The sequence below is a fragment of the Pseudorasbora parva genome, chromosome 18, assembly GCF_024679245.1.
Source record: "Pseudorasbora parva isolate DD20220531a chromosome 18, ASM2467924v1, whole genome shotgun sequence".
Taxonomy (NCBI): Eukaryota; Metazoa; Chordata; class Actinopteri; order Cypriniformes; family Gobionidae; genus Pseudorasbora; species Pseudorasbora parva.
In genome coordinates, this window is record NC_090189.1 from 13,599,805 (window position 1) to 13,623,957 (window position 24,153).

The window sequence follows — 24,153 nt, forward strand, 5'->3', positions numbered from 1 at the left end:
TCCGTTTCTCCTTTTCCTTTTTTCAACGCTTTTATTTTGAAAGCCAGCTCTTCAGAGACATTAGGCTACTACTTCTCGACTTCTCATTTTGCTGCAGGGTTTATCAACGGACATTGAAACAGAATAATAGATTTCAAAGAAATGTGTGTAGTTTATTGTGTATTCGTTAAACATTATAACGGAAATGATATTGGTAGCCTTGTTATCCTTGACAACAACAACTGTAGCTTGGGCCTCTGCGTGCTTGGGCCTTTGTTAGGCTTGGTTTCTAGGGACACCGTTGCTATATAGACAGCGTACAGAGCAAGGTCAGGCGATTTCCTCCAATCACAATCACGCACTGGCAAGGAAACCGTTTGAATCAGCCAATCAAATGAAAGACCGATTACCCACCGGAAAATGCTTCGGAGACTCTGGGATGACAAGAAAACTGAAGTAGTTCGCACCTATTTTTATTTACATTTTACCCATATCAGCGCTTGAATGTTTGTAATTTCGCATGGTAAGATGTTTTTGCAAATAAATACGCGTTCACTTCATGCTTTAGCGACTTTGTATTGTAGACATCTTCAATACACGCTTCTCCTGCTACATTTGTAGCTTTCCAGTTTTATTCATGATTTCTATTTCATTTCTTTTTCGCTCTCTTTGTTTTTATATTCTGTGAAAGCTATCTTCTGCTTTCTTAGCAGGTATATTGCCTGTCAGCATATAGCTGTATTTTCTGTTTTATTTGGCGTTCATTCACTTCTGAATTCATTGAAGGTGCTATATGGTTATGTTCATAACGTTACAGATAGTTTCATATATTGAATTTGTTTGTCACCTTGACATTAGGGCAGATGTCAGTCACGAGTGTACTATCAGAAGTAAACTGAGACTACCGCAACATACCCTCTGTATGTTGCGGTAGTCTCAGTTTACTTCTGATAGTCTTGAGTACTGTACTATGAAACATGACCTGAAGATGTGTGACTAGTAAAATGACACTTTAGCCATGTGTTCCTAATCCATATCAGCCATTGCTCCAGTCTTCAGTGTCACATGATCCCTCAGAAATAATTCTAATATGCTGATACTCAGTTATTATCAATGTTGTAAAACCGTTGTGCTGCTTAATTATTTTTTTATAAACTCTGATACATTTTCAGGATTCCTTGTAAAAATTAACAAAAGAACAGTATTTAGGCTATTTAAAATATAAATCTTTTGTAACAATATACACTACTGTTCAAATTTGAGCTCTGTAATTGTTTTCTTTCCCCTTTTTTAAAGGAATTACTATTTTTTTCAGCAGGTATGTGTTAAATTAATACAAAGTAAAGTAAAGATAGTAAAGATTGATATTTATATAGTGAGATTTATATTTTGAATAAATACTGTTCTTTTAAACTTTTTATTCATTAATGAATCCTGAAAAAGTATCACAGGTTCCAAAAAATACTAAGCAACACAAATGTTTCCAACATTGGTAATAAATCACCATTTTAGAATGATTTCTGAAGCATAATTTCATGTGACATTGGCTATCCCAATCATTGATCGATTCACTGATTCATGGCCGTTTGGATCTTTGTTTGATGAACACGTAAGAGAAGACAATGCTGAATAAAGTCGTAGTTTTTGATATTTTTGGACCAAAATGTATTTTCGATGCTTCAAGAGATTCTAATCAATCAACTGATGTCACATATGGACTACTTTGATTATGTTTTAATTAGCTTTTTGGACATGGACAGTAAAGTGTGCATAGACTACATATGCTCTGGGACTAAAATATAAAATATCTTATAGTGTGAGTCATTAATGACATCAATTTTGTTTTGGGGTGAATTAACCCTTTAAAAATAGTAATGTTTCCCAACTTTTGACCGGTACTGTATATATATTTGTGCATGTTTTTATTTTATAATAGTTGACCTGATGTTCAGTATTGTATCTTGTAATTGTATTTTGCCTTATTATTGTTATGTTTCTTTTTTATGCAGAAAAAAGCAACGAGAACAAGCTCCTCCTCCCCACCTCTGCACGTGCATGTGAACGAGACCACACCTGTACACGTGCATGTGAAGAAGAGCACAAAATGCAGCCCTACCAAGACAGCCCAGGTATAGCAACATCTTGTAGCCTGTGCATTGATACCCATCCTCTAAATTTCCTTGAATTCATAATAACCTATTATGAGATTTATTTTATTATTATTACACAATAAATCCAAAGAGGTCAGGTCAAGTCACCTTTGCACTTTTTACAATGTCAATTGATTCAAAGCAGCTTCACAGTGTTAAATAGGAAAATAATGCAACAGAATTTGATTCGGCTGTGCAGCCGAATATGCTGATGAAAATGTTGATGCCGTCAGCTTATTTAAATTGTCATATAGTGTCAATACAGGCAGATCAGTAATATAGTTGAATATTCAACTAGTGTCCCCAACTGTGCAAGCCAAAAGCCGAAGACTTTGTCTAGGCTCAGTCTTCACCTCTGGTCAACAAACAAAAATTGTATGATTATGATTCTGCCAACATTGCAGGTCAGAAGTCATATTAGATGGGAATATTCCAAAAGATCTGAGTCATCATGCCGGAGACGGGTTTATTGTGGATGTTGTGTCGATGAGGCATTTACAGAGGGGAGTCTAATTGACACACTCTCTGCAAACATTTCAGTGATGCGTTGGTCATGTCCAGGCGCAGGTCCACCATCTGGTCTGGATACGGCCCGGATCCAGCTAACTGCAGTAAACCTCGGAATAAACAGAGAGACTAACATTAGAGTAGATCCCATTCTTTTTATGATGTAACGAGTACATCAGGTGTTTTGGGAAGTGGTCACAGTTCAGAGGCTTACTTAGTTAATGCTACCTAACAATCATTTCACTGATTTAAATAATATAAATTGACAATGTGTGCAAGAGGTGATATGTGGTGTGTCACTGAGAAATAGTCCAAAGTTCTATGAGTCCCTTCATGCACACTGTATGTCTTTTATGTTCCAGGTTAAGACAAAAAATGCCTTGCATCCTACTGCTAAGGTAAAGACGAGGGTCCCGTGGATCCCACCTGGCAAGGTCTCAACACGAGAGACCTCATATAAGTGGGAGGTCAGTCAAATATTACAGATACACTCACATTTGTGCTTGTACACAATTCACTTAAAAGTTTTCAAACTGCTGTGGGTGTAATTTTTATTTTATTTTTATTTTCTTTCCGCCTTTTGCGGAAGAAAATTTTTTTCTGTTATTTCAGATGTTATAATGTTTATGTATGTTTTAGGGACCGACTCATCGTCTGGAGATAACGCCTCCACAGGAACCTGAACGCTCACAGTCTCCTCTCCGAATAGAAGATCTCTCCACTGATGAGGAAGAGGTAGTGCATGGACGCATAAATCAATACGAGAGGAAGATCGACAGCCTGATGACAGAGGTCAGCTCTCTGAAAAATGAGGTGAGAAAAGAGAGATTGGAGAAATAGAGAATTTCTTTGCCATTTTTTTCTTTTGGAGGAAAATTTTTCACATTTTTTATATATATATATATATATATATATATATATATATATATATATATATATATACTGGAAAATCCCTACTACTGTAAAGTTGGAGGTTGTTAAGATTTTAAAAAATGTTTTTGAAAGAAGTCTCTGCCATCCAAGGCTGGATTTTTTTAAAGGTCCCGTTCTTCGCGATTCCATCTTTCAAACTTTAGTTAGTGTGTAATGTTGCTGTTAGAGCATAAATAATACCTGTACAATTATAAAGCTCAAAGTTCAATGCCAAGCGAGATATTTTATTTAACAGAAGTTCCCTTTCAAAGCCTACAGCGAACGGTCGGTTTGGACTACAGCAGGAAGTGCAGGGATGTAATGACGTCACTAGAACCGTTTGTTGACTAACCCTCCGCCCACAAGAACACTCAAAATAGGGGGCGTGGTCTTGTTGCTCTCCCACGTGGAGAAGAGCGCTCATTCAGCTTGCATCTCCCCGTTATGGTAAGAGGCGGGACCTTTCCGGGCAAAGTGCGCTAAGCTGTTGTCCAATCACAACACGGGAAGCGCAGGCCCAATCAGAACTCGTTACGTGTTTCTGAAGGAGGGACTTCATAGAACAAGGAAATCATCAGGCGTTTTTAGGACAGAGAAAACAGCGCTGTACAGATAAGTAAATTGTGTGAAAAATACTGTTTTTTACACGCGAAACATGAACTCATGTTATATTGCACACTGTAAACATAATCAAAGCTTCGAAAACACGCGAAGAATGGGACCTTTAAAATAAGAAATGCCATAAATACGGTACTTTCGTGAAATATTATTACAATTTAAAATAACTTTTTACTAAAATAACTTTTTACAAATATATAAAAAATATTTTTAAAGCATATCTGATGTTGTACATGATACTGAACATATATATATATATATATATATATATATATATATATATATATATATATATATATATATATATATATATATATACAGTATATATATATATATATTCGCCTAAAGGATTATTAGGAACACCTGTTCAATTTCTCGATAATGCAGTTATCTAATCAAATCAATCACATGGCAGTTGCTTAAATGCATTTAGGGGGGTGGTCCTGGTCAAGACAATCTTATATATATTCACACATGTTGATCATTTGTTAACAGGTAATTTTGTGAACAAATAAGTGATGTATAACATATGTGATGTTGATGGGGATGTTTGCAGGTAGAACTTCGTAAGAAGGAGCAGCTGCTTGAGCGTCAGTCAGAGAGGTTAAGCGCATCGCAGCGTGTCATTGCTGAGCAGGAGGAGGAGCTCGCAGAGGTCGCCCGGGAGCTCGAGGCCACAGAGCAGGAGAACTCCCGCCTGCGGGAGTCCATGGAGAAGATGCTAGTGGAGAACGACTTTGGGAGGTATAATGACAATATTGTCGTTTAAACATTTTGTTATTACGTACCACAAAATTCAAAATATAATTTGAACCATTTCTTCTGGTGTAGACTAGAGAGGGACAGTATGCAGCTAGACAAAGATGTTCTACTCCGAAAGCTGCTGGAAGCAGAGATGGACAGCAGTGCAGCCGCCAAGCAGGTGTCGGCCCTCCGTGAAACAGTCAGCCATATGTCCAGGAGTGTGAGTGTGAGCAAAATACTCCTTTCAGAACAGTTCTGGGTGGATTTGTTGTACGGTATCATGTACAATATCAGATATGCTTTAAAAATATTTTTTATATATTTGTACAGGAGAAAAAGATGTCAGGATCAGGATCAGACTCAACACTCTTGGCCCGACAGAAAGAGCTCTTGCTGCAGAAACTGGAGACTTTTGAGAGCACTAACAGAGCCCTCAGACATCTTCTGAGAGAACAGCATAGTCGCGAGGTACTCTTTTGCTTCTAGCAAGTAAATTCAAAGTTGTTGTTATTATTATTATTATTATTATTAGACAATTACATTTCACTGTACTGAAAACCGTAAAATGTTATCAACCTTTACTTGTTTTGTAACAGATGGACTCACTAAGACTCTTGGAGCAGAAAGAAACTCTTCTAAAAAGACTTTCTGATGTGGAAGAAGACAATTCGGTTTGTGCTGGTTTGCATAAAGTATGCTGCTTCAATTTTGATTTTTTTTTTTTAACACGTAACTTCTCTCTGTCTTCCAGCATATTCTTGTAAAGCTTCAAGACAAAGAGAGAGAGGTTAACCAGCTCACTTCCTTGTTAGAGAGCGAAAAGGTAAACTATAGAGCGAACTAGACACCAACGACTTGCAATAACTGCTTGATTTTAATACCCCCAAAGATAACAAAAAATCCAAGTTTGACAGCAGAGCATAAACTGTGTGTACAGAGAGTAAAAACTACATACATGTGACATGCTTAATGTTATTAAATGCAATATGCAAAGTACTCACATGCACAGAAAGCCGCCTGTCGGACAGCGCTTGATCGCGAATTCAGTTCTCTTCTGCAGCTAATATAGCCAGATACACACAAAATGATGTCAAAATGTCTTGTAGCCTGACAAGCCAGGCCCACGTCAAGATGTTTGGTCTAGAAACTCACCATTGACAGGGCTCAATCCGAGAGGCAGGATAAACGGCTGTCTTTCAAACTCCCTCTGCACACAATTGGATAGAGCTACAACCAACCAGAGCAACCCTGACGACACTCGCGGAAGAATTGATTCGCTGCCTCTAGGGTGCATCTATACCCTAACATAAACATAGTCAGTTAAGTCTTAAGTAAATAAAAAAGGACTAAAAAATTGAGAGAATTTAAAGAAAGCACCCATGTAACAATATTTTGGATCCATGCAGCTCTTTCATGCAGATGAAGTGACAAAAGCCTAATAAACCTTCTTCCATCTGTGTTCTTAATGATAGTCAAACAACAAAAGACAAAAAGAAATTCACTGACACGCTGCTCTTGACTAAATAACTTTTGTAGATTTAATAAGAATCACTATATATTTAATTAATACAGTGAAGACTAAGCTGTTTTATTTTTACATTTGATTATTACGTTTCTGTTAAAAAATAAATAATCTAATGTAGGCCTACCTGAAACCTTAACCCCCCCCCCCCCCCCCAGTTTTACTTTACACTTAAGATGACGCTTACTTTTAATGTAAATCTACAGTTAAACTCTGCTGTTCAATGTCAGAAGTTGCAGTGATGCTTTCTTCTTACAAAACGCATGTTGGTTATATAATTTTCAGTTTTTGAATATAATTAATATTTATTTTACACACTTAAAGAATTATTGTATTGCATATTGCATTTTTCATGTCATGCAGCCCTAGTAAACTATATTTTCTGAATTGTTTTAGACATGATACTGTCCTTTATTTGTGAGCCCTAATCATTTCCTACTGTAACAGGAGAGTGCAAAGACCACCAGTGAACTGTCCAAAGTATTGGAGTCCACCCGAGCACATCTGCAGGGTCAACTACGCAATAAAGAGGCAGAGAATAACCGCCTTAATGTTCAGATCAGGGTAAAACTGCATACAGCATCATTAGTATTTAAGCAACGTATTTTCTAGCAACGTCTTATTTTGTAGTATTTATTCTAAACACGTCTGATTTCAATTATTATCTATATAGTTCAAATATTGAAGCATGAAGATATATTAAATGTATAAAATCCAGAATCTAGAGCGATCCATCAGCCAGCAGCAGGGGGAGGTAGATCACCTGCAGAATCAGTTGCGAGACCTCAGGCAGCAAGCGGAGGCTGATAAGGAGGCGCTAAAGAAAGCCACACGGGCTCAGAAACAGCGGGCCCAGCGCAGTGAAGACACTGTTGGACAGCTCAGCGCACAGCTCATGGAGATAGTGAGTGGAATGAACTCAATGTATAATACTTACAGGTTTTTAAAATGACAAAATACATTTATGGCAAATTTGTCTCTAGAAATGGAAGATTTACAATGTACACTACTGTTCAAAAGTTTGGGGTCAGTAAGATATTATTTAAGAATCAAATATATGTTATAAAATATTTTATTTCAAATAAATGCTGTTCTTTTGAACTTTATTAATAAACAAACATATGTATCATGGTTTTCACACAAAAATTAAGCAGCACAACTGTTGTTAAAATTGATATTACAAAATGTTTCTTGAGCAAATCAGCATATAAGAAAGATTTCTGAAGGATCATGTGACGCTGAAGATCAGAGTAATGATGCTGAAAATGTAGCTTTGCCTTCACAGGAATAAATTATTTATTAAATTGTAATAATAGTTCTGCTATATATTACTGCATTTACTATTTTTTATCCAATAAATGCATCATTAGTGAACATAAGAGACTTCTTTCAAAAACATTAAAACACTGACCCAATCTCACTGACCTCAAACTTTTGAAAGCATGGGTAGATTTTATCTCATTTTTCTAAGCCAATATATATTTATATAAAAAAATATAGGAAGCACAGTTGGCAGATGCTGTGTCAGCCGCAGAGAACTGGAGCAATCGGCACGCAAAAGAGATGAAGGACAAAGGACAGCTAGAGATGGAGACCACATTATTGAACAGGTCAGCAGGGATTTGTGTCCCTTGTATGAGTATAGAAATCCTAATTCTGAATAATTGTAAACAATGCAAAAAATGAAATACCTCCCAGAAAGACATGCAACTATTCTTGTGTGTTATTTTAGCCGTATTACAGACCTGACGGAACAGTTGCATGGGCAGGAAGAGAAAGCCCGAACTGAGAGACAAGGACTCTTGGATCGCCTTCATGAGCTTAATACAGAGAGTACTACTATACGACTGGAAAACCAGAGCCTTAAGGTTTGTCTATTTGCAGCCATACTGTACAAATCTCCGATTTGTTCTCTTTTTTTCAGTTGATTGCCAGTCTCATTTTACCCATAATCCATCTCAATGCCTTTTCTTAATGCCTTTATAATGGATATGAAAAATGAATAAAAATAAAAGCTGAATTGTTGTACTTGTGCAGGCCACTTTGTCTACCTTGGAAGAGAAGTTGTCCTTGTCCCACTCTGAGGTCCAGCAGGTCAAAGTTTCTCTGAAACAGTATGAGAGCTTGGTGGACAGCTATAAAGCCCAGGTGTGGTCCTCAAAATTTAACACTTAAACACTTAAATTTAACATTTAAACTCTTTGATTAAGATGAAGTTCAGGTACCACATGACCAGTCAAAAGTTTGGTATGATTAAGTTTTTTTAAGTTTTTGAAATAAATTTCTTATGTTCACTTAGGCTACATTTATTTGATGAAAAATATAGCAAAAGTGGTAATATGTTCTCTGATATCTACATAGAGGGTATGTGGCTTATTTAAGGGCAAAAATTGTCCAGATACAGTTTTAAAGGTCCATTTACAACCCTATAAATTGTCCCTAGGATGTAATGCTCTGTCTGCCTTATTTGGAAGGGTCATGAATATTAATGTTGAGCTCTGCTCTGATTGGCTTATTTCAGCCGCTCACTGCACACTGCTGTTCGGCAAAGCGGCCCGTGAGTCCTGATAGAACACAGACCGACTAAATGACACTTTAAGCTGAACATCTCAAATGGAGATTGATAAAATGCAGCTTACTTGTTTATTGGTGTTTTCAGATCATCCGTGCGCGAGAAAGAGCTCACGTTCGTGCGGTAGCCAGATTTCAGTCATTTAAATCCCCCAAACAGAGCTTTTTTGTGAAAAGAAACCCGTATGCTATCTGCGGTTTTACCTAAACATGTCTAATCTGGCAACCATATGCACGCGAGCTCTCTCGCTCGCGGAGGATCTGAAAACACCAATAAACAAGTAAGCTGCATTTTATCAATCTCCATTTGAGATGTTCTGCCTAAAGTGTCATTCAGTCTACATTTTAGACTTGTCTTTTTTCATCAATGATATTGCATGTTTATATTACATTAGTCACAATGTAGGCTACGCAGTGACTGTGATGAAATAAAAGCATGCAAAAAGATCATAGGCCTACTTCAGTTCTCAAAAATATAAATATATAACTTATATTTTTACAAAATGAATAGCCTTGTCAAATGACTTTCGTTTTAATATGGTGGAAAAGGTGACGTTTGCTAGAAGGATCGAGTGAACAATCTGTAAGCAACGTATCTACGGTTGTATTTTGTAATACAAAATAATATTCCCTTTTGTCTTTAGACACACTATTTAGTTTTGTAGGAGGCAATGGTGTTTGAGACTCACAGTATGTGATGTCCATGTACTGAACTTTTATTTCATCATGGCAAGGTTAATTCAATTTTTCATTCTAGGGCACCTTAAAAGGAACTGTTTTCTATTTTAATATATTTTAAAATGAATTTTTTCCTGTGATGCAAAGCTGAATTGTCAGCATCATTACTTCAGTCTTTAGTGTCACATGATCCTTCCGAAATCATTCTAATTCAAATAAATGATCTTCTTTTGTACTTCCTAATCATCAAAGAAACCCAGAAAAAAATATCATGGTTTCTACATAAAAATTAAACCTTTTTTCAACCTTGAAAAAAAACTTTTTTCAACTTTGATAATATTATTCATTATTAATAATTGAGCACCAATGATCACCAAAATTGGCATATTAGAATGATTTCTGAAGGATCATGTGACCCTTTTGATTGGAGCAACGCTACTAAAAATTTCAGCTTTGTCATCACACATATTATACTATATACATAAGTCACTTCACATATTATAAATATTCAAATTTGGAAATTCAGCCAGTGTCCCATTACACAAAACAGTTGTTTAATTCTTACCACAGTTTGTGTGTTTGTGTTTGGTGTAGTTGTTTTTTGTGTCCGTCTAGAAACTCTGCTCTGTTTCTTTGAATTCATAGGTTCAGAAGACCCGTGCCGAAGCAGACGAGTACTCCGCACGCCTGCAGGTGGCTGAAAGTGATGCTCAGACTGTAAGAGACGAGCTAGACCAGGAGATCCAGCAGGTCAGGATGCAGCTTCACGGTCGTCTGACAGAACTGGAGCCACTTCCTGAAGCTCTGAGACATGCCGAACTCCAATTGCAGGAAGCTCACGAGAAGGAGCGCTTGCAAGAAAGACGAAACGCAGAGCTCAGCACCGCCCTCGCAGAGCTACGCATCAAGGTGTTTATTCGGCATAAGTCCTTGAAAGTATTTTGCATTTAATATTAAAAAACATCCAGTTATTTAAGAAAAAACACTGGAAGAACATTGTTAGTGGTGCTTTAAAGATGCTACTAAAGTGCATCATGGTATCGGACAACACTACTCTGAGCACGTTATCAGTGTTTGGGGTGATGTATTACAAGTGCGTTACATAATCAGATGTAATGTGAAAGTAACATAAATAATACATTATCTTGCATAAAAACAAACTAGTAATTAGTTACTTTTTAGGGAGTAATGCAATATTGTAATGCATTACTTTTAAAGTTGCCATGGAATCAAAAAGTTTTTTGGCTTTTAGTATGAATATGTTAGCCTTACTGTTATCTATAAGCTAGTGTGCTCCAAAACAATGACAAAATTCACATTTAGAAAATATAAGCATTCAAAACTTACACTTCTGCCAATATGGATCAATGATTTTGAAGACCTCACCCTGCACCTCAGCTTCTCATCAGATTTCCTGTCCAAGCAAATGCTCTCTAGAATCGAAGTCCCGTCTTACATTATAAATAGACCCTGAAGCTGTGGCTGAAGTCAGTCACTTGTTCATACAATTACTATTTTCTAAATGGTGAATGGGACATAATGCACTATATAGGGGATGGGGAACATGTATGCTTTCCTTTGGGGGCAAAATCTGGATTCACGTTAGTGTCACACGAACTGTCGCATCACACACACACACACAAAATCTGTTCCCATCCAAAGACATTATAGCACAGTCAGTGCAAACCAGAAAACGTATCATGCTCATTTTAATTCTGTACAGATTGCTTTATTTTAAAGCGATATGGAGGAGATTACGAGGACAGACTTGCCATTAGAAACAGCACTGACAAATGGAAGATAACTACTTGCATGCACCTACATAAATTATACACCTTCCAAACTACACATCCTCAGCATGACTATGTTTTGCTTTAGTTACAGTTTCATATTAAATCTAAAAGCTGACTCTATTACAGTGTGGCTATCATAAACTGTTAAATTCGGCTTTGCTCCGCTCAATCAACGACTCTGGCCGAGCTATGATAATAAATAAAATGGAATTTTTAAAAAAGATGAGGAGCTGATCGATATATCCCCCATCTTCCTGTTTCAGTGGAAATTACGCTAACACACTGAATAATGGCGCATGTTTCAAGGCACTTCAGTGGGCCTTTACAATAAACTTTCTTCAACACTGCATGTGACTGCTTAGATTTACCATATCAATGGCTATTCAGTATTCAGCAACTTGGCAGGGCCGTTGTTTCGTATTTCATATGCTAATAGGTTAGCCATTCCTAACAGAGGTTGTACAATTTACATACAGAAGTATTGATGGTACAGTTGCAAGAAGAGCCCGTTTGATTCTAAAGTGGAAAGGAAAATGATTGTGTATACCTAACTAACATAAGTGCAGGAAATGAGTTGCTTCGAATGGGGCTTTTTGATTCGAAATTTTTTTAAAGGATTAATTTCTGTGTTATTTCTTTTTTCAATAAAATAATTAAGTAATAGCAAAAACTATTTAAGATGTTTTAGTGGCCATCATCAGTACATAAATTATGTTTTTATTGATGGATGTTTTCTGGTGGATTGCATAGGCGGAGCAACAGGGGAGTCTGGCAGAGATGTTGAGACACAAGAACATGTTGTTACTGGAGGAAAACAAGCAGCTTCAGCACAAAGCAGAGGGACTTGAACGGTCTGTCACTTCGTCATTTTATCCCTCGTTAATTGTCTGTCATTCATTTAAAAGTATTTTAATCGCTTAAAGGGACAGTTCTGTCAACATTTACTCATGTTGTTCAAAAACTGTATGACTTTCTTTGGTTCCAGTGTCATTTGGTTTCCAAAATCCTTTAAAAAAAATCTTCAGTAACACTGTATTTTACAGTGTCCTTGTTACATTTGTAAAAATATGCATAATTAAATGCAACTAATCCTCAAACCCTAAGCTTATAGTAATTATGTGTTGTTAATTAATATTACTCAGTACTTAAATATGTAATTGCACTGTAATTATATATCCTTCTGATGATACGTTAAACCAAAGTACTGACTCTCTGTGGTCATTAAAAATCCCAGGATGTCCTTCGGGAAAAAAGAATCATGGCCAAATTTGCCCTGTCCATCATGGCCTCCTAATCATCCCCAGTTACTGATTGGCTGCATCACTCTGTCACGATGCTGCACATTGGTGGTGGTTGAGATTTTCCCCCTTCTATATGTAAAGCGCTAACCTGGATGCCAGCCGAACTTAGCCCAGCCCAAAAATTTTAGGTCGGGCGGTTCATATTCTGACTAGAATTGAGTATGACCACGTCAGGCTAGTAAAGCGCTTTGAGTACACAGAAAACCGCTATTTAAAATTGAACAAATCATTATTGTTATTATAACACAAAATAAAGTGAAACCAAATCTTCTTTTATTCCAAATAAGAAAGTCCTACAGGGCTGGATTGGATCGACATGAGAATTTTCATTTCATTTTTCCCTTTAACATGCTCTATCCTCTCCCTTGTTGTCAACAGGAAGTTAGAGGAGGCTAACTCACAAAATCGAGACCTCATCCAGGTGATTTCAAAACGTGAAGAGACTATTCATAGCAACCAGGTCCGTCTGGAAGAAAAGTCTCGGGAGTGCAGTATTCTGACACGACAGCTGGAGGAGGCCCTGGACGATGCCCGTCGGCAGGTCCGGCCCCAACTGCTGGATTATCTGTTTTCATCTTGCAAAGATTTTGTGTCTTATTGAAGATTCCCTGTTGATCGACAGGTGACCCAGACCAGGGAGCGAGCAGTCTCTAAAGAGCGTGTTACACAGTCCAAAATTGTTGACCTTGAGACTCAGCTGAGCCGAATAAAAACAGAGCTGAACCAGTTACAACGAGCCAAAGAGGAGGTCAGTGCAATTTCTCTATTTGTGAATGTTTTTCATATATATTTGTCAAATTCATCAAAACCTCCTTGAACTTCCTAACAGGCTGAACGGAGATACCAGAGCCGTTTACAAGATGTCAAGGACAGACTGGAGCAGTCCGACAGCACAAACCGTAGCCTCCAGAACTATGTCCAGTTCCTAAAATCTTCTTACGTCAATGTGTTTGGAGATCCTGCTCTCGCTGGTTCCTCGTTCCGCACGCCTTCACCAATCTAAAAAACATTTTCAGGTGTCTTTCAGACTTCCTTTACATGGACGGACATGTATTAGTCTACTTGTCACAACTGACGACCTCTTGACTTTGCTATGCTTTGTACTTCACTCTTAAAAAGCTTGTTTATTGGACATGGTTATTTTGGTGAGTACTGAGATAGAATTCTCTTTAGTATTACACATCCATCCTAAAATGAGAACAGACCCTTACCTTGTCTCCTGTTGCCGTGTCTCAAGGTAATCGTTATGCAAAAAATAGACCTCAAGCTATGATTATCTTCATGCAAAACTTGTCTTTCTTCATTCACATGGCAATGAAGGTTTTATTGCACTTACTACAGTAAAGTGGCTATTATGGATTTAGTATTTTTGATCTTTTACTTTTATCTGATCACAATAGATGATAATTTGCTTTTTAGTTGTAGCATCTCTGTGCTATATAATTGCTTTCAGTTTAAATAGTATCAGTATCTACAGTATGATGATGGTTGTGAGAGGCACAGTAAGAGTTTCGATCATAATCTCTCCATAAAATCCCATTTAAAATGTCAGGATCACCTGCTCAAATCAGATTTTGCTTAGTACTTGAATTGGAGACAAAATGACAACAAACTCAGGATTCATCATTTTATTTTATAGCCAAAGTTGTTTTGTTTATAGCAGGGTCACTATGTGAATATTTCTATATAATAACAATGTAGAAAGCATATTGAGTCAAGATTTTTGTTAAATTGTTGTCTTCAGTAGGCTGAGAGCATAGAATTCCAGTACTAAAATGTTTATTGGTGCTATACATTTTTTTACATTACTGTAATTATCTTTTTTTTTTTTTGTCATACTTGCACTTTTGTGTCTTTTTGTTTTATCCGATGTACCATCATGTAAAAATAACCAAACTGCAATGCTTGACTGTTGTTTGTGCTTATATGAAATGCAATGGTACATGTGTTGTTGTTTTTTATTGGTAAAAATATTTTATATACATATGAAGTGTATTATACTGTACTGACATGTATAAAGTATTTTGAAAGATGTTACAGTAACCCACATTCTGTGATTGAAGGAAATGGATTCTATTATTGTAATCGCAACCAAACCAAAATATAATGCTTTGTTTCTCGACGTAATCATCAATGTCTAAATGTGTTTCAGTTCAAATTATTCGTTTTAGATGTAGATGTTTTTCTCGTTGCAGGTATTGACCACCTTTGTTTCATTGCTCTGATTGCACTCTGCAAAATTATTGCTCTCTTCTGCCATTGCGTTGCTTTCCGTGACTCCTCCGCTAGATTCTTTTTGTACTCTTTTATCTGAAGCTGAGCAGCAACTAATTTCTGCTGGTAATTTCTTTCTGTGGCCTGTAGACGTTTATAACAGTCACAGCAGGGAGATCTGGAAAAGTTAGTTGACTCTGGTCCTCCTTGGTGTGAAAGGATGTTTTCAGTGTCCTGTAGAATCTGACTCTAAAACAGAAAAAGTGTAATTTTAAAGTATAATGTTTACATTATTGTTTGTTAAAACCCTTCTGTAGAAGGATCCGTATGGATAATATTTTAGTGTCAGTTAAACCCATAAATTAGGCTGCTCAATTACCCAAAGTCTGTTCTCCATAGATGGATACACTTACCATCGACTGTGTACAATTAAATAAAGTCGGAATCGCGTCTGAGTGTAAACGCGCAGATCCAGATTCAAAACAATCCGGAGTGAAATGGGCGGAGCACAGAGATGAGGATTCAGATGGAGTCCATTCAACGTCCCTCCCCATATTCACTATCCAATGGCGGCGGTACTCTTCTTGTAATGGGAATCTGAGCGAAACAAGAAAATCAGTAACAGAATGGTTTTTTTACCGTCAAAAAAAAAAAAACCTGATCACAAACTTACCTGTAGAAGGAGACACCGTCGATATCCCCCTCCGGTCCGTATCCGCAGAAATCACACGATGGCATTTCCTCAACTCTGGTTACAGACGTGAGCAGAAATGCAGACCAGAGTAATGAAGGCTTGCCGATGAATCTTGTGCTTTATACACTGCGACTACTGATGGTTCTCCTTTATGTACGAAGTGTTAATGGGCGATTTACACAAAACCCGTGAATAGCTCATTTGTAATTAGGCTATGATGCTTGTAGGATTCTTTGCAGCAGCAAACAAAAGTAAAGAAATAAATATTATAGAGGTGTACAATTATTTATGAAGATTATTTTATGTAAAATATATATTTAATAAAACATTGAATTCAAAGACTGCTAGAAAATCAAAGCATCTAAACAAGTTATGTTCCAAATTTGAGGTTGAAATCTAAAAAATGGCTTTCAGTAAGATTTTAATTTTCCCATTAGATGCCAGCAAAGCTCCACTGATGCACACAATGGTTGGATTTGTGGTTTGCATTACAGTCCTTTGCACGCACAATTTTTTTATTACACGCATACAAACCACACTCTGACATCCATTCTACACCCACACAATTATATCTGCATTATTTACCCAATTGGTTTTATAATATGCAGTAGCAAAAAATAGGAATAAAGCGATTTTTGCTTTATAGGCTAAACCTGGGAAAATCTGGTATTTTTTTTATTTTGAAGCCTTGAATGAAAGCCCATTAACAAAGACTATTATTGGGTTTCAATGGGGACATTTTCATCATTAAGGTCCCAAGTATTTTGTGTATATAGCCTACCTAGTATAAAATAGATTTATTAAATTAAATTGGGTTCACATGTGGGTTATTTTTTCATTAGGGAAACTTATCATAGTCATCAAATATTTAAATAATAGACTTTTTACTGTGACCCTTTAAGGATTTATGCCTACCTTATTTTAAACAAATTGTTCAAATGTTACATTTCTTGGGCTTGTTTTTAAGGCAGATTTTGCGACATTGCCTATACATGTATTGCTCCTCCTTGCCCAATTCTCTGTACCCTCCCTCCTATACATATTCATGACATGGAAAATGGCATGCTTATAAAAAGTATTTTAGAAACAAATAGTTCAAGAACAAGTCTCCAAAACAAAAGACAAAAATGGGCCTTGAAAGAATGGGTGCGACTCTTGAACGACTCTTGACTTGAGTGATTTGCAATTTGAAGATTACAAAAGTGTGTGAATTGGCCTTACAAAAAAGAAGACTGAATATCATTTCATTCATATTATTCTAATGAATGTGCATCATAACGATTTATCTTTACAAGCCAAAGCACTGCCTCTAGCTAGACCTTATTAATTGCTGGCTCTTTTGAATGTGTTCTCTGTTTCACTATATTATATTTACAAAAGGTTCTCTTTTACATGAACATCATGCTTTGTCAGGAAAGAAAATGATGCCATCTGTTTTGCCTCAGAAACAGTTTCTCAGAAACTCAGCCTCAGAAACTGTTTCAATAGATCTGTTTTATTTTATTTTATTATTGTCCTTCTAATTTATAGGCCTAGCCTATTTCACACAAATTTTGTCTGGATGTGCCAAGACACTGTGACAAAGCAGAAACCCTAGACCAAATTTATTATGGTCTATATAATCATTTTCCGGACCAGGAGTACTGCAGTGCAGTGCAACGAATTAAAAAAAGATGCTGAATCAATTAAATTAAGCTACAGTCAGGTAATTCACCAAATTATATTATTTAAATTTGTAAAATTGACTGACTTAGCCCACAGTAGCAAACTGCAAAATCAAAGGAACCAACCTTTATATCCGTTATATCTATACCTTACTAAAAAGCTATAAATAAATGTATTATTTTGTGTTAAATGTAGAGCACCGGGTTTTGAATCGCTTTTTTGGTGAGCAGCACTATGGGGCGCACTTGACCACTTCGGCATTTTCCGTTAGCGTTCGGCTCGTTGCTGCAGTGCATGATGTCACTGTCTCGCGCAGCTCGTTTCATTCGATAGCTCGGGCTACGCTGCTATTTCATTCGTTTAGGTCGCCACCCGTTGCCACCCAGCCCCAGAAAAACATAGAAAATCCTCCAGCAAGGTAGGCTATTAGATAAAATTCCAGCTATACAGTTGTACATTTTTACAAACAAAACACAATTGCAGGACGTTTTATTGCTAACTAAAATAATGGTTTGGTTTATGTCGCGTTTGCTATGCCGTGGGCCGTGCTGGGCGTTTCAGCGACCATTTTCATCTGTTTAATGTTATATAGAACCGCAATTTTTTCTTATTGTGCTATAAATATACTGTTATTACATTGTTGTGCGAACATCGCGAGTAAAATATATTTTCTCAGACAAGCTTTCATTGCCCTGCCCAATGGAGTTGTTAGCTGCCAAGCTAACCGATATTCACGGCTTGATTATACATTTAAAACATTATGTACTGATACAGTACAATACTGATTTAAATCTATAGCATTACACAAAGACCTTTTGAATTGTTAAATAAACTCCAGATTTAATTATATTTATATTAATTAGGTTTATATGGAAGGCATTTGTACATGCAAATAAACCTGCAACCTCCTCCAATTCGAAATGCTCTTTCAAACAAAGACATTTATTTCACAACGCACCTTGTTCTACTGATACAGAACACGCACGTTTTATATTTTTATTGGGTTAATGTAAATATATAGACATCTGTACATTGAGGCCATAGAGGATCCGCCCAGCGCCTGTTTCTCTCTCGGTCTGTCATTGGATTAATGCTCTGATATGGGCCAGGGTCTTTTGCTAGGCTTTTATTGTTTTCTTACATGCACAGTTTATTATACACAGTTGCACACATAATCATAGCTGTTTGTTTGTAGATGGTTCATTTGAAATTATGAAATGAATGTTGAAAAACAGCTAATCATAACAACGTTTGGTTTGTATTATTGTTAATAAACTAATGTATGCAATATAAACTCTGAGGGAAAGTCATAATTATTTTAAAATTGCTCGTGTAAATATACACAGGCAAAGTACTGCATAGTCTTTCTTATATTGTCAGTATATTAAATTCTGCACTTCATTGTCTTTTGGCTTATATATATTATGTTATATATAAACATACAAATATTGCTGCCTCTGAACATGCCTGCAAGGGTTTAACGATTTGCTCCCTTGCTTTTTGAACCCATAGACTTTTATGGTGAAGGAGTGACTTAATATGCACGCCAAATGCTGACATGCCAACAGCCCCGCTGAGCATATGAAAAAGCCCCTGAAGCCAAAAAGATGAATGTTTTTGTGTTCAGACATTAGCATGCATTGCTTATAAACTGTGCAATATTCATAGTCTCACACTGGGCCCCTTATTCATTGTAATATGCAGAGATAGGCCGAAATATTGCTTTGCTAAGTATTGTGCTGTTGTTGTTTTTTAATGATATTTGGTTATTGGGTGTTTTGGTGTGATGATTATTTAGTTGGTAAAATTTTGTTCTGAATGTCAGTTAACAGACACTTGCACATAAAACGTATCGGTCAATGTCCAATCAAGTCTTTAGTTGCTCTTACTCAGCATTTGAGGCCTATTTTCAGATCTGGTGCCTTAGTGAAGTTATGCATTAAGAAATAACATTGCACTGCCTGTAATGGATCACTTTTGTCTGTCTCTGTTTAACAGTGTGTAGACAGTCCGCAGTGGAAACAAGCACTTTTTATTGTACTCCCCATCCTGTTTCCTCAGAGGCTGATGGCATGCGTGCTGAAATTGTTGAGAATCTTTCAAAGGGTGTGGTCTCCTGTCTCATAACGTAACACATAACACGCTCGTAAGGGTGGGGGTGTCCTCTGAGACGTGTTTCCTTTGCAAGTGCAGCTGCATAACTATTTTAGTTGACCCCTCCCAAGTGTCATACTTTGTGCCAAGAATTTCCGTTATTGAAAATAAATTAGGCAAACCTAATTTAACACCGCCATATTTTAGAGCTCTTCTTGGCTCAAGATGTTAAACCAATCTTGATGATGATATTTTAATTTCCTTGTGACTGTTAGAAACGGTTTGTGCAGGTCATTAGGGTGCCGCTGGAAAAAAAGACTTGATTCGCAGCTCTGTGTCCATAATGATGCAGATTATTAATAAGTGACCAGTCGCTGACTATGTTTACATGCACCCTCATAATGTGATTATAATGAGATTTAGGCAATATTCAGATTAAACTTTATCTGTACCTGTTTATGTTGCGTGTTTTAATCAGGCATGGAAAAAAACACTTCAATTGCATTTCCTCCACTCTGATCAAAGTGAGCATGTGCATTTTTGGGGTGCTGAAGAAAATGTTGCACGTCACCTATAAAATGTAGTATTGATGATTGAAAACAATCAAATGGAAACATTTTTAGGAGCATCAACAAACCGGGTACCAAAGAAACCGGCAAACAAATGTGCTGGAAGAGCTTGACCAGTAACACACCTATGTGAGTTTATGTGCTGTACATTGGGTTGTGTGGATAATGGTGGTGAAAATAACCACAATAGAGAATAATCAGAATAATGAAAATTGCATGTAAACAAGAGTGAAAAGGTTTGCTCATGTAAACCTCTTCTTTAATAAATGGATTAGTCCACTTTAAAATGAAAATTACCCCAAGATTGGCTCACCCTGGTGTGTATATGTTCTTCTTTTTGATGAACACAATCTGAGTTATATTAATGTGCTTTCAAGCTTTATAATGGGAGTGAATCAAAATCGAATTGAATTAAATATTATATATATTATATAAAAATGTTGTCATTACCCAGCCCTAATAATTACAGTGAATGAGGCCCACAAGTTTGAAGCTCAAAAAAGTGTGTCCATTTATCATAAATGTACTCCACATGCCTCTGAGGGGTTAATAAAGGACTTCTGAAGCAAAGTGATGCGTTTGTGTAAGAAAAATATTAATATTTAACATGTTATAAGGTAAAATATCTAGCTTCTGGCAGACCGCCTTCCATATTCAACAAGAAAGTATAAAGTGTCTTAAAATGTTCAAAATGCTTACGCCACGTCCGACGTCATACAGCCGTTACGCTTTTTACCTTAAGTGAGAATATGGAAGGCGGTCGGCCAAAAGCTAGATATTTTACTTTACATCGTGTGTAAAATTTATATTTTTCTTACACAAACCCATTGATTCACTTCAGAAGGCCTTTATTAACCATCCAGAGCTCTCTGGAGTACATTTATGATGGATGAATGCACTTTTTCGAGTTTCAAACACGTGAGACCTGTTCACTGTCATTATAAAGCTTGGAAGCATCGGGATATTTATTAATATATAACTCCAATTGTGTTTATTTAGAAAGAAGAATGTCATATACACCTAGGATGGCTTGAGAGGAAATCATTAGGTCATTTTAACATTTTTTGGTAATAATCACATTATTTGTGCACATTTAAACATGGAAGGTGTCTTGTAAGGCTGTACATGATAGAAAACAGGCCAAATGCTGTGTGTTGTGCCATTGTTCTGGTTTCAGGTTGCGTGTAACACAAACCTGAAGCCGTCTTAGGCTCTATGCCGAGGGACACCTTTATTTCGTCTACGTTGTCACTTTGATATGTATCATGGACTCTTTGCTTGTGTTATTGTGTTGCATGACCTGCTATAATACTGCATGCTCTACTTTTGCTCACATAGGTGAATTGAAAATATATTTAATGGTTCATGTGCATTTGTCCCGGTTCTTTTTGTATTAACCAATAATGATGTTTTGCATTACGCCTTGTAGCCACCCCCCGAGACACCTGTTACCATGTCCAAGTTTCTTAAACCCAAACTCAAGGTAAAATATGCGAGTTTGCATCTCCAACCTGATCTCACAGGAATTTGTAACTATTTTATGAGGTGGCAATTTCATGTGAATTTGTACAAAGAAATGTAATGATTATTAGAAAAAAAGCAAGCATGAAGGTCCGCCCCTAACCCCACCCATAAACATACGTGTCAAAGGGGCGTACGCAGATTATATGAAAACGTACAAATTCATACGAATGAGCCACCGATTCTGCAAAATGTAAAATAGTTATAAGTTGCGATGAGATTGTGTTGGTATCTATCTCTGTGTTCTGCCCTGATTTGCTGTGGTAGCAATGGGAAAATAAATTGAAAGCGTTTGCATCGTCAGTGTAGGAAGGAAGAAAGTGAAATGTTATTTTGCTCGTTCTCTTAAAAAGAGAGACGCATGGGCTGGGCTGGGCTCTACCTTGGCTGTCTCCCCACACTGGCCCGTCACTGCAGCGCTGATGCTTTTGTCAGCACTGCAGCGAGAGGGAGAGGAGAAGGTTAGACAAATGCAGTGAGAGTGGGGTTTTGTTTTCTGCATACTCATGCACCCATCTTCATCTTAAGAAACGTCATTGCACATAGAACCTGGGCTTAAAGTAAGTATCAGGATATGTGACATGCAGGACACGATTTAATGAATTTGTCTGTGGGTGCTTTTTTATAGTTAATGCATGGAAGTGCTGCTTTATTCCAGGTTTTGTGTGTTTGTTGCATGCTATTGTGTGGGTGTGCGTGATGTAGCCTAGTTGACATTCTACCACGGATTAAGTCTCTTGAAATCCGCCTGCGTGTGATGATTTGATCCCTGGCAGCTGGGATGAGAGGCTGCAGTGAACCTTTTTTTCCCCTGCAGCTCAATATAATCATAAATATTTCATGTTTAGGATGGGCTCAATTTGAGTGCATCTTAATTCTTGGGGTTCGTGGAGCTATATTCAAGTAGCCTTTTGAATTGAGTTGCATGCAGGGACTATTATTTCAGCTTTTTGGACTCTTCGAACAGTTACTATTAGCCAAACTAAATCCTTGGAGACATCCCACCCATTTCCTCAAAATTCCTTAGGCCTGCATCCTCCCATTCAGACGTCACCATTTCTCAGATACAGATGTGTTACCATGGAAACTTCCAGGCTTTTAGCGTGACCTCACTTAGTTCTCAGTTTTCCCAGCCTGATAGTGGGAGTGCGTTTAATAAGAGCTTGCTGAACACCATCCATGTTATGAAAAATGAATGCTTGAGGAAATGGATGTCTTATTACATCACTGAAATTTTTTCTATCACCTTGTGATCTGATAAGAATCTTAAGCATTGTAACCGTAAGCCCTGAGGTTCTGTTCCTAGTGTTTTCGCTCTAATGTTATTGGTAGCCTTCCATCTGACCATATCTTTAAAGAATCTTTATCGGACGATAAAAAAAAAAAAAAAAACGCCGTTAATCTATTCTCAAAGTTGGGTTGGGAGCTGGGTCTCTGTACGAGTGTTTCCCAACCGGGGTGCCGAGAGCAGGGGTGCCGTGCCAAAGGTGCACTTTCACCACGGTTCATCTCACATCTGATGACGCGTATTTAATATGGGTTGTAACTTGAAAATAATGCTTTATGTATGTTTCTGTCGATGGATACACGTGCTGGCTTCTCAGTGATACATTACAACAGAGATAATAAAAGAAAAACGTGGGCAAAACAGCCTCTCTTTGTAAACTGTTCAATGCATGCGAGTGCTGCCGTATGTCCGAATATGACCAGTCGTTTTAACCATCATCGCCCGTGTGTAGAGCCAGAAGATGCGAATGAGAACTCGCCCGTGCACTGAGAAGATCTGTCTGTGTGCACTCGTCCCAAAGCGCGCAAACTCTCACAGCGTGAAAATATTGAGTTATCTTTCAAGTCTTTGCGCTTGAACGGACAAACCCACACAGAAAGTATGTCAACATGTCCATCTTGATGAGTATCCAAGCAGACATCGTCTGTATATGCCTTAAGTGAACTGTATAGAGTCGACAAAAAGGACAAATATCGTTGCTTTGGGTCTTAAAGTGGCAGTAGCCTTTACTCTGTTTAATGTCAAAGATAAGGACATCGGTCACTGCTCTTGATTGAATAGCTTGTGTAAGTTTAATAAGAAATAATCTTTAATTTAAACAGTGAAATATGCAATTGTTTTACATTTGATTGCTCTATTCAATTTCTTTACCTAAAAACTATTGTTAGACCCACCTGAAAAACCTGAAAAGCATTGTTTATTTAATCCATCAGTATCTTTGCTCAATAGTATTTATTTGTGCTGCTGCTTGTATTTAAATGATCTGTTCTTATTTTCTTTATTTTTATTTGACAGTAGTCCTTTTTTCCCTGAACATAGTAAATATAGAACCGTACCGAAACCGTGAACCTAAAACCATGATACAAACCGAAGTGTGAGCAATCTGTACCGTTACACCCCTAGCGTAACGTATCTGAGGGGGTGCCTCACACATTCTGAAAGCCTTCGGCAGAATTCAGATGAGCCATTTTAATTAATCTAGATTAATTTCAAAATTAATCTAGATATTAAAAAAATCTATGCCCATCTCTAGTTGTGATATAAACTACAGTAGTGCTCGGTGCATTAAATCATTAACCAGATTAACGATCGCTCATACTGCCAAAATGACAAA

General features: G+C 37.1%; 3 protein-coding genes across 11 annotated transcripts in view; 2 read left to right on the forward strand and 1 right to left on the reverse strand.

Moving 5' to 3' along the window:
• The first annotated feature begins 44 nt into the window (after positions 1-44).
• Positions 45-14,895, forward strand: odf2a (outer dense fiber of sperm tails 2a). Of its 2 annotated transcripts, none has more exons than XM_067424050.1 (19): positions 45-502; positions 1,989-2,108; positions 2,999-3,103; positions 3,276-3,449; positions 4,723-4,910; positions 4,998-5,136; positions 5,241-5,378; positions 5,507-5,581; positions 5,662-5,733; positions 6,880-6,996; positions 7,151-7,336; positions 7,933-8,042; positions 8,165-8,300; positions 8,470-8,580; positions 10,327-10,590; positions 12,225-12,325; positions 13,154-13,316; positions 13,398-13,523; positions 13,605-14,895. In XM_067424050.1, the coding sequence occupies exons 1-19, from the start codon at positions 500-502 to the stop codon at positions 13,776-13,778; spliced, it is 2,502 nt and encodes an 833-aa protein (XP_067280151.1). In that variant the 5' UTR covers positions 45-499; the 3' UTR covers positions 13,779-14,895. The 2 variants fall into 2 exon arrangements, with proteins under 2 accessions (XP_067280151.1, XP_067280152.1); XM_067424051.1 differs by having other exon boundaries at positions 4,998-5,130.
• A 14-nt stretch (positions 14,896-14,909) lies between these two features.
• Positions 14,910-15,868, reverse strand: si:dkey-228b2.6 (uncharacterized protein LOC563918 homolog). Its single transcript, XM_067424052.1, has 3 exons — positions 15,663-15,868; positions 15,403-15,586; positions 14,910-15,238 (listed from the first exon to the last, which is right to left on the reverse strand). The coding sequence occupies exons 1-3, from the start codon at positions 15,725-15,727 to the stop codon at positions 14,924-14,926; spliced, it is 564 nt and encodes a 187-aa protein (XP_067280153.1). The 5' UTR covers positions 15,728-15,868; the 3' UTR covers positions 14,910-14,923.
• Positions 15,869-17,646: 1,778 nt separating this feature from the next.
• Positions 17,647-24,153, forward strand: part of sptan1 (spectrin alpha, non-erythrocytic 1) — a 35,004-nt gene continuing 28,497 nt past the window's right edge. For 7 of the 8 annotated variants that reach the window (XM_067423971.1, XM_067423974.1, XM_067423976.1 and 4 more), the window contains exon 1: positions 17,647-17,766. The gene's annotated coding sequence lies outside the window, so the exon portion shown is untranslated. Of the gene's footprint in view, positions 17,767-21,977; positions 22,093-24,153 lie in introns of those variants that run through there. The other variant, XM_067423972.1, reaches the window with a different exon arrangement.

Excerpts from the sequence above, each read along its gene's own strand:
- odf2a (XM_067424050.1), top strand. Across the intron at positions 5,379-5,506 it reads GAGAACAGCATAGTCGCGAG|ATGGACTCACTAAGACTCTT; the intron begins GTACTCTTTTGC and ends GTTTTGTAACAG. Across the intron at positions 10,591-12,224 it reads TCGCAGAGCTACGCATCAAG|GCGGAGCAACAGGGGAGTCT; the intron begins GTGTTTATTCGG and ends TGGATTGCATAG.
- si:dkey-228b2.6 (XM_067424052.1), bottom strand. The coding sequence starts at position 15,727 with ATGCCATCGTGTGATTTCTGCGGATACGGACCGGAGGGGGATATCGAC. Across the intron at positions 15,587-15,662 it reads GACGGTGTCTCCTTCTACAG|ATTCCCATTACAAGAAGAGT; the intron begins GTAAGTTTGTGA and ends TGTTTCGCTCAG. Across the intron at positions 15,239-15,402 it reads TTAATTGTACACAGTCGATG|AGTCAGATTCTACAGGACAC; the intron begins GTAAGTGTATCC and ends TTTCTGTTTTAG.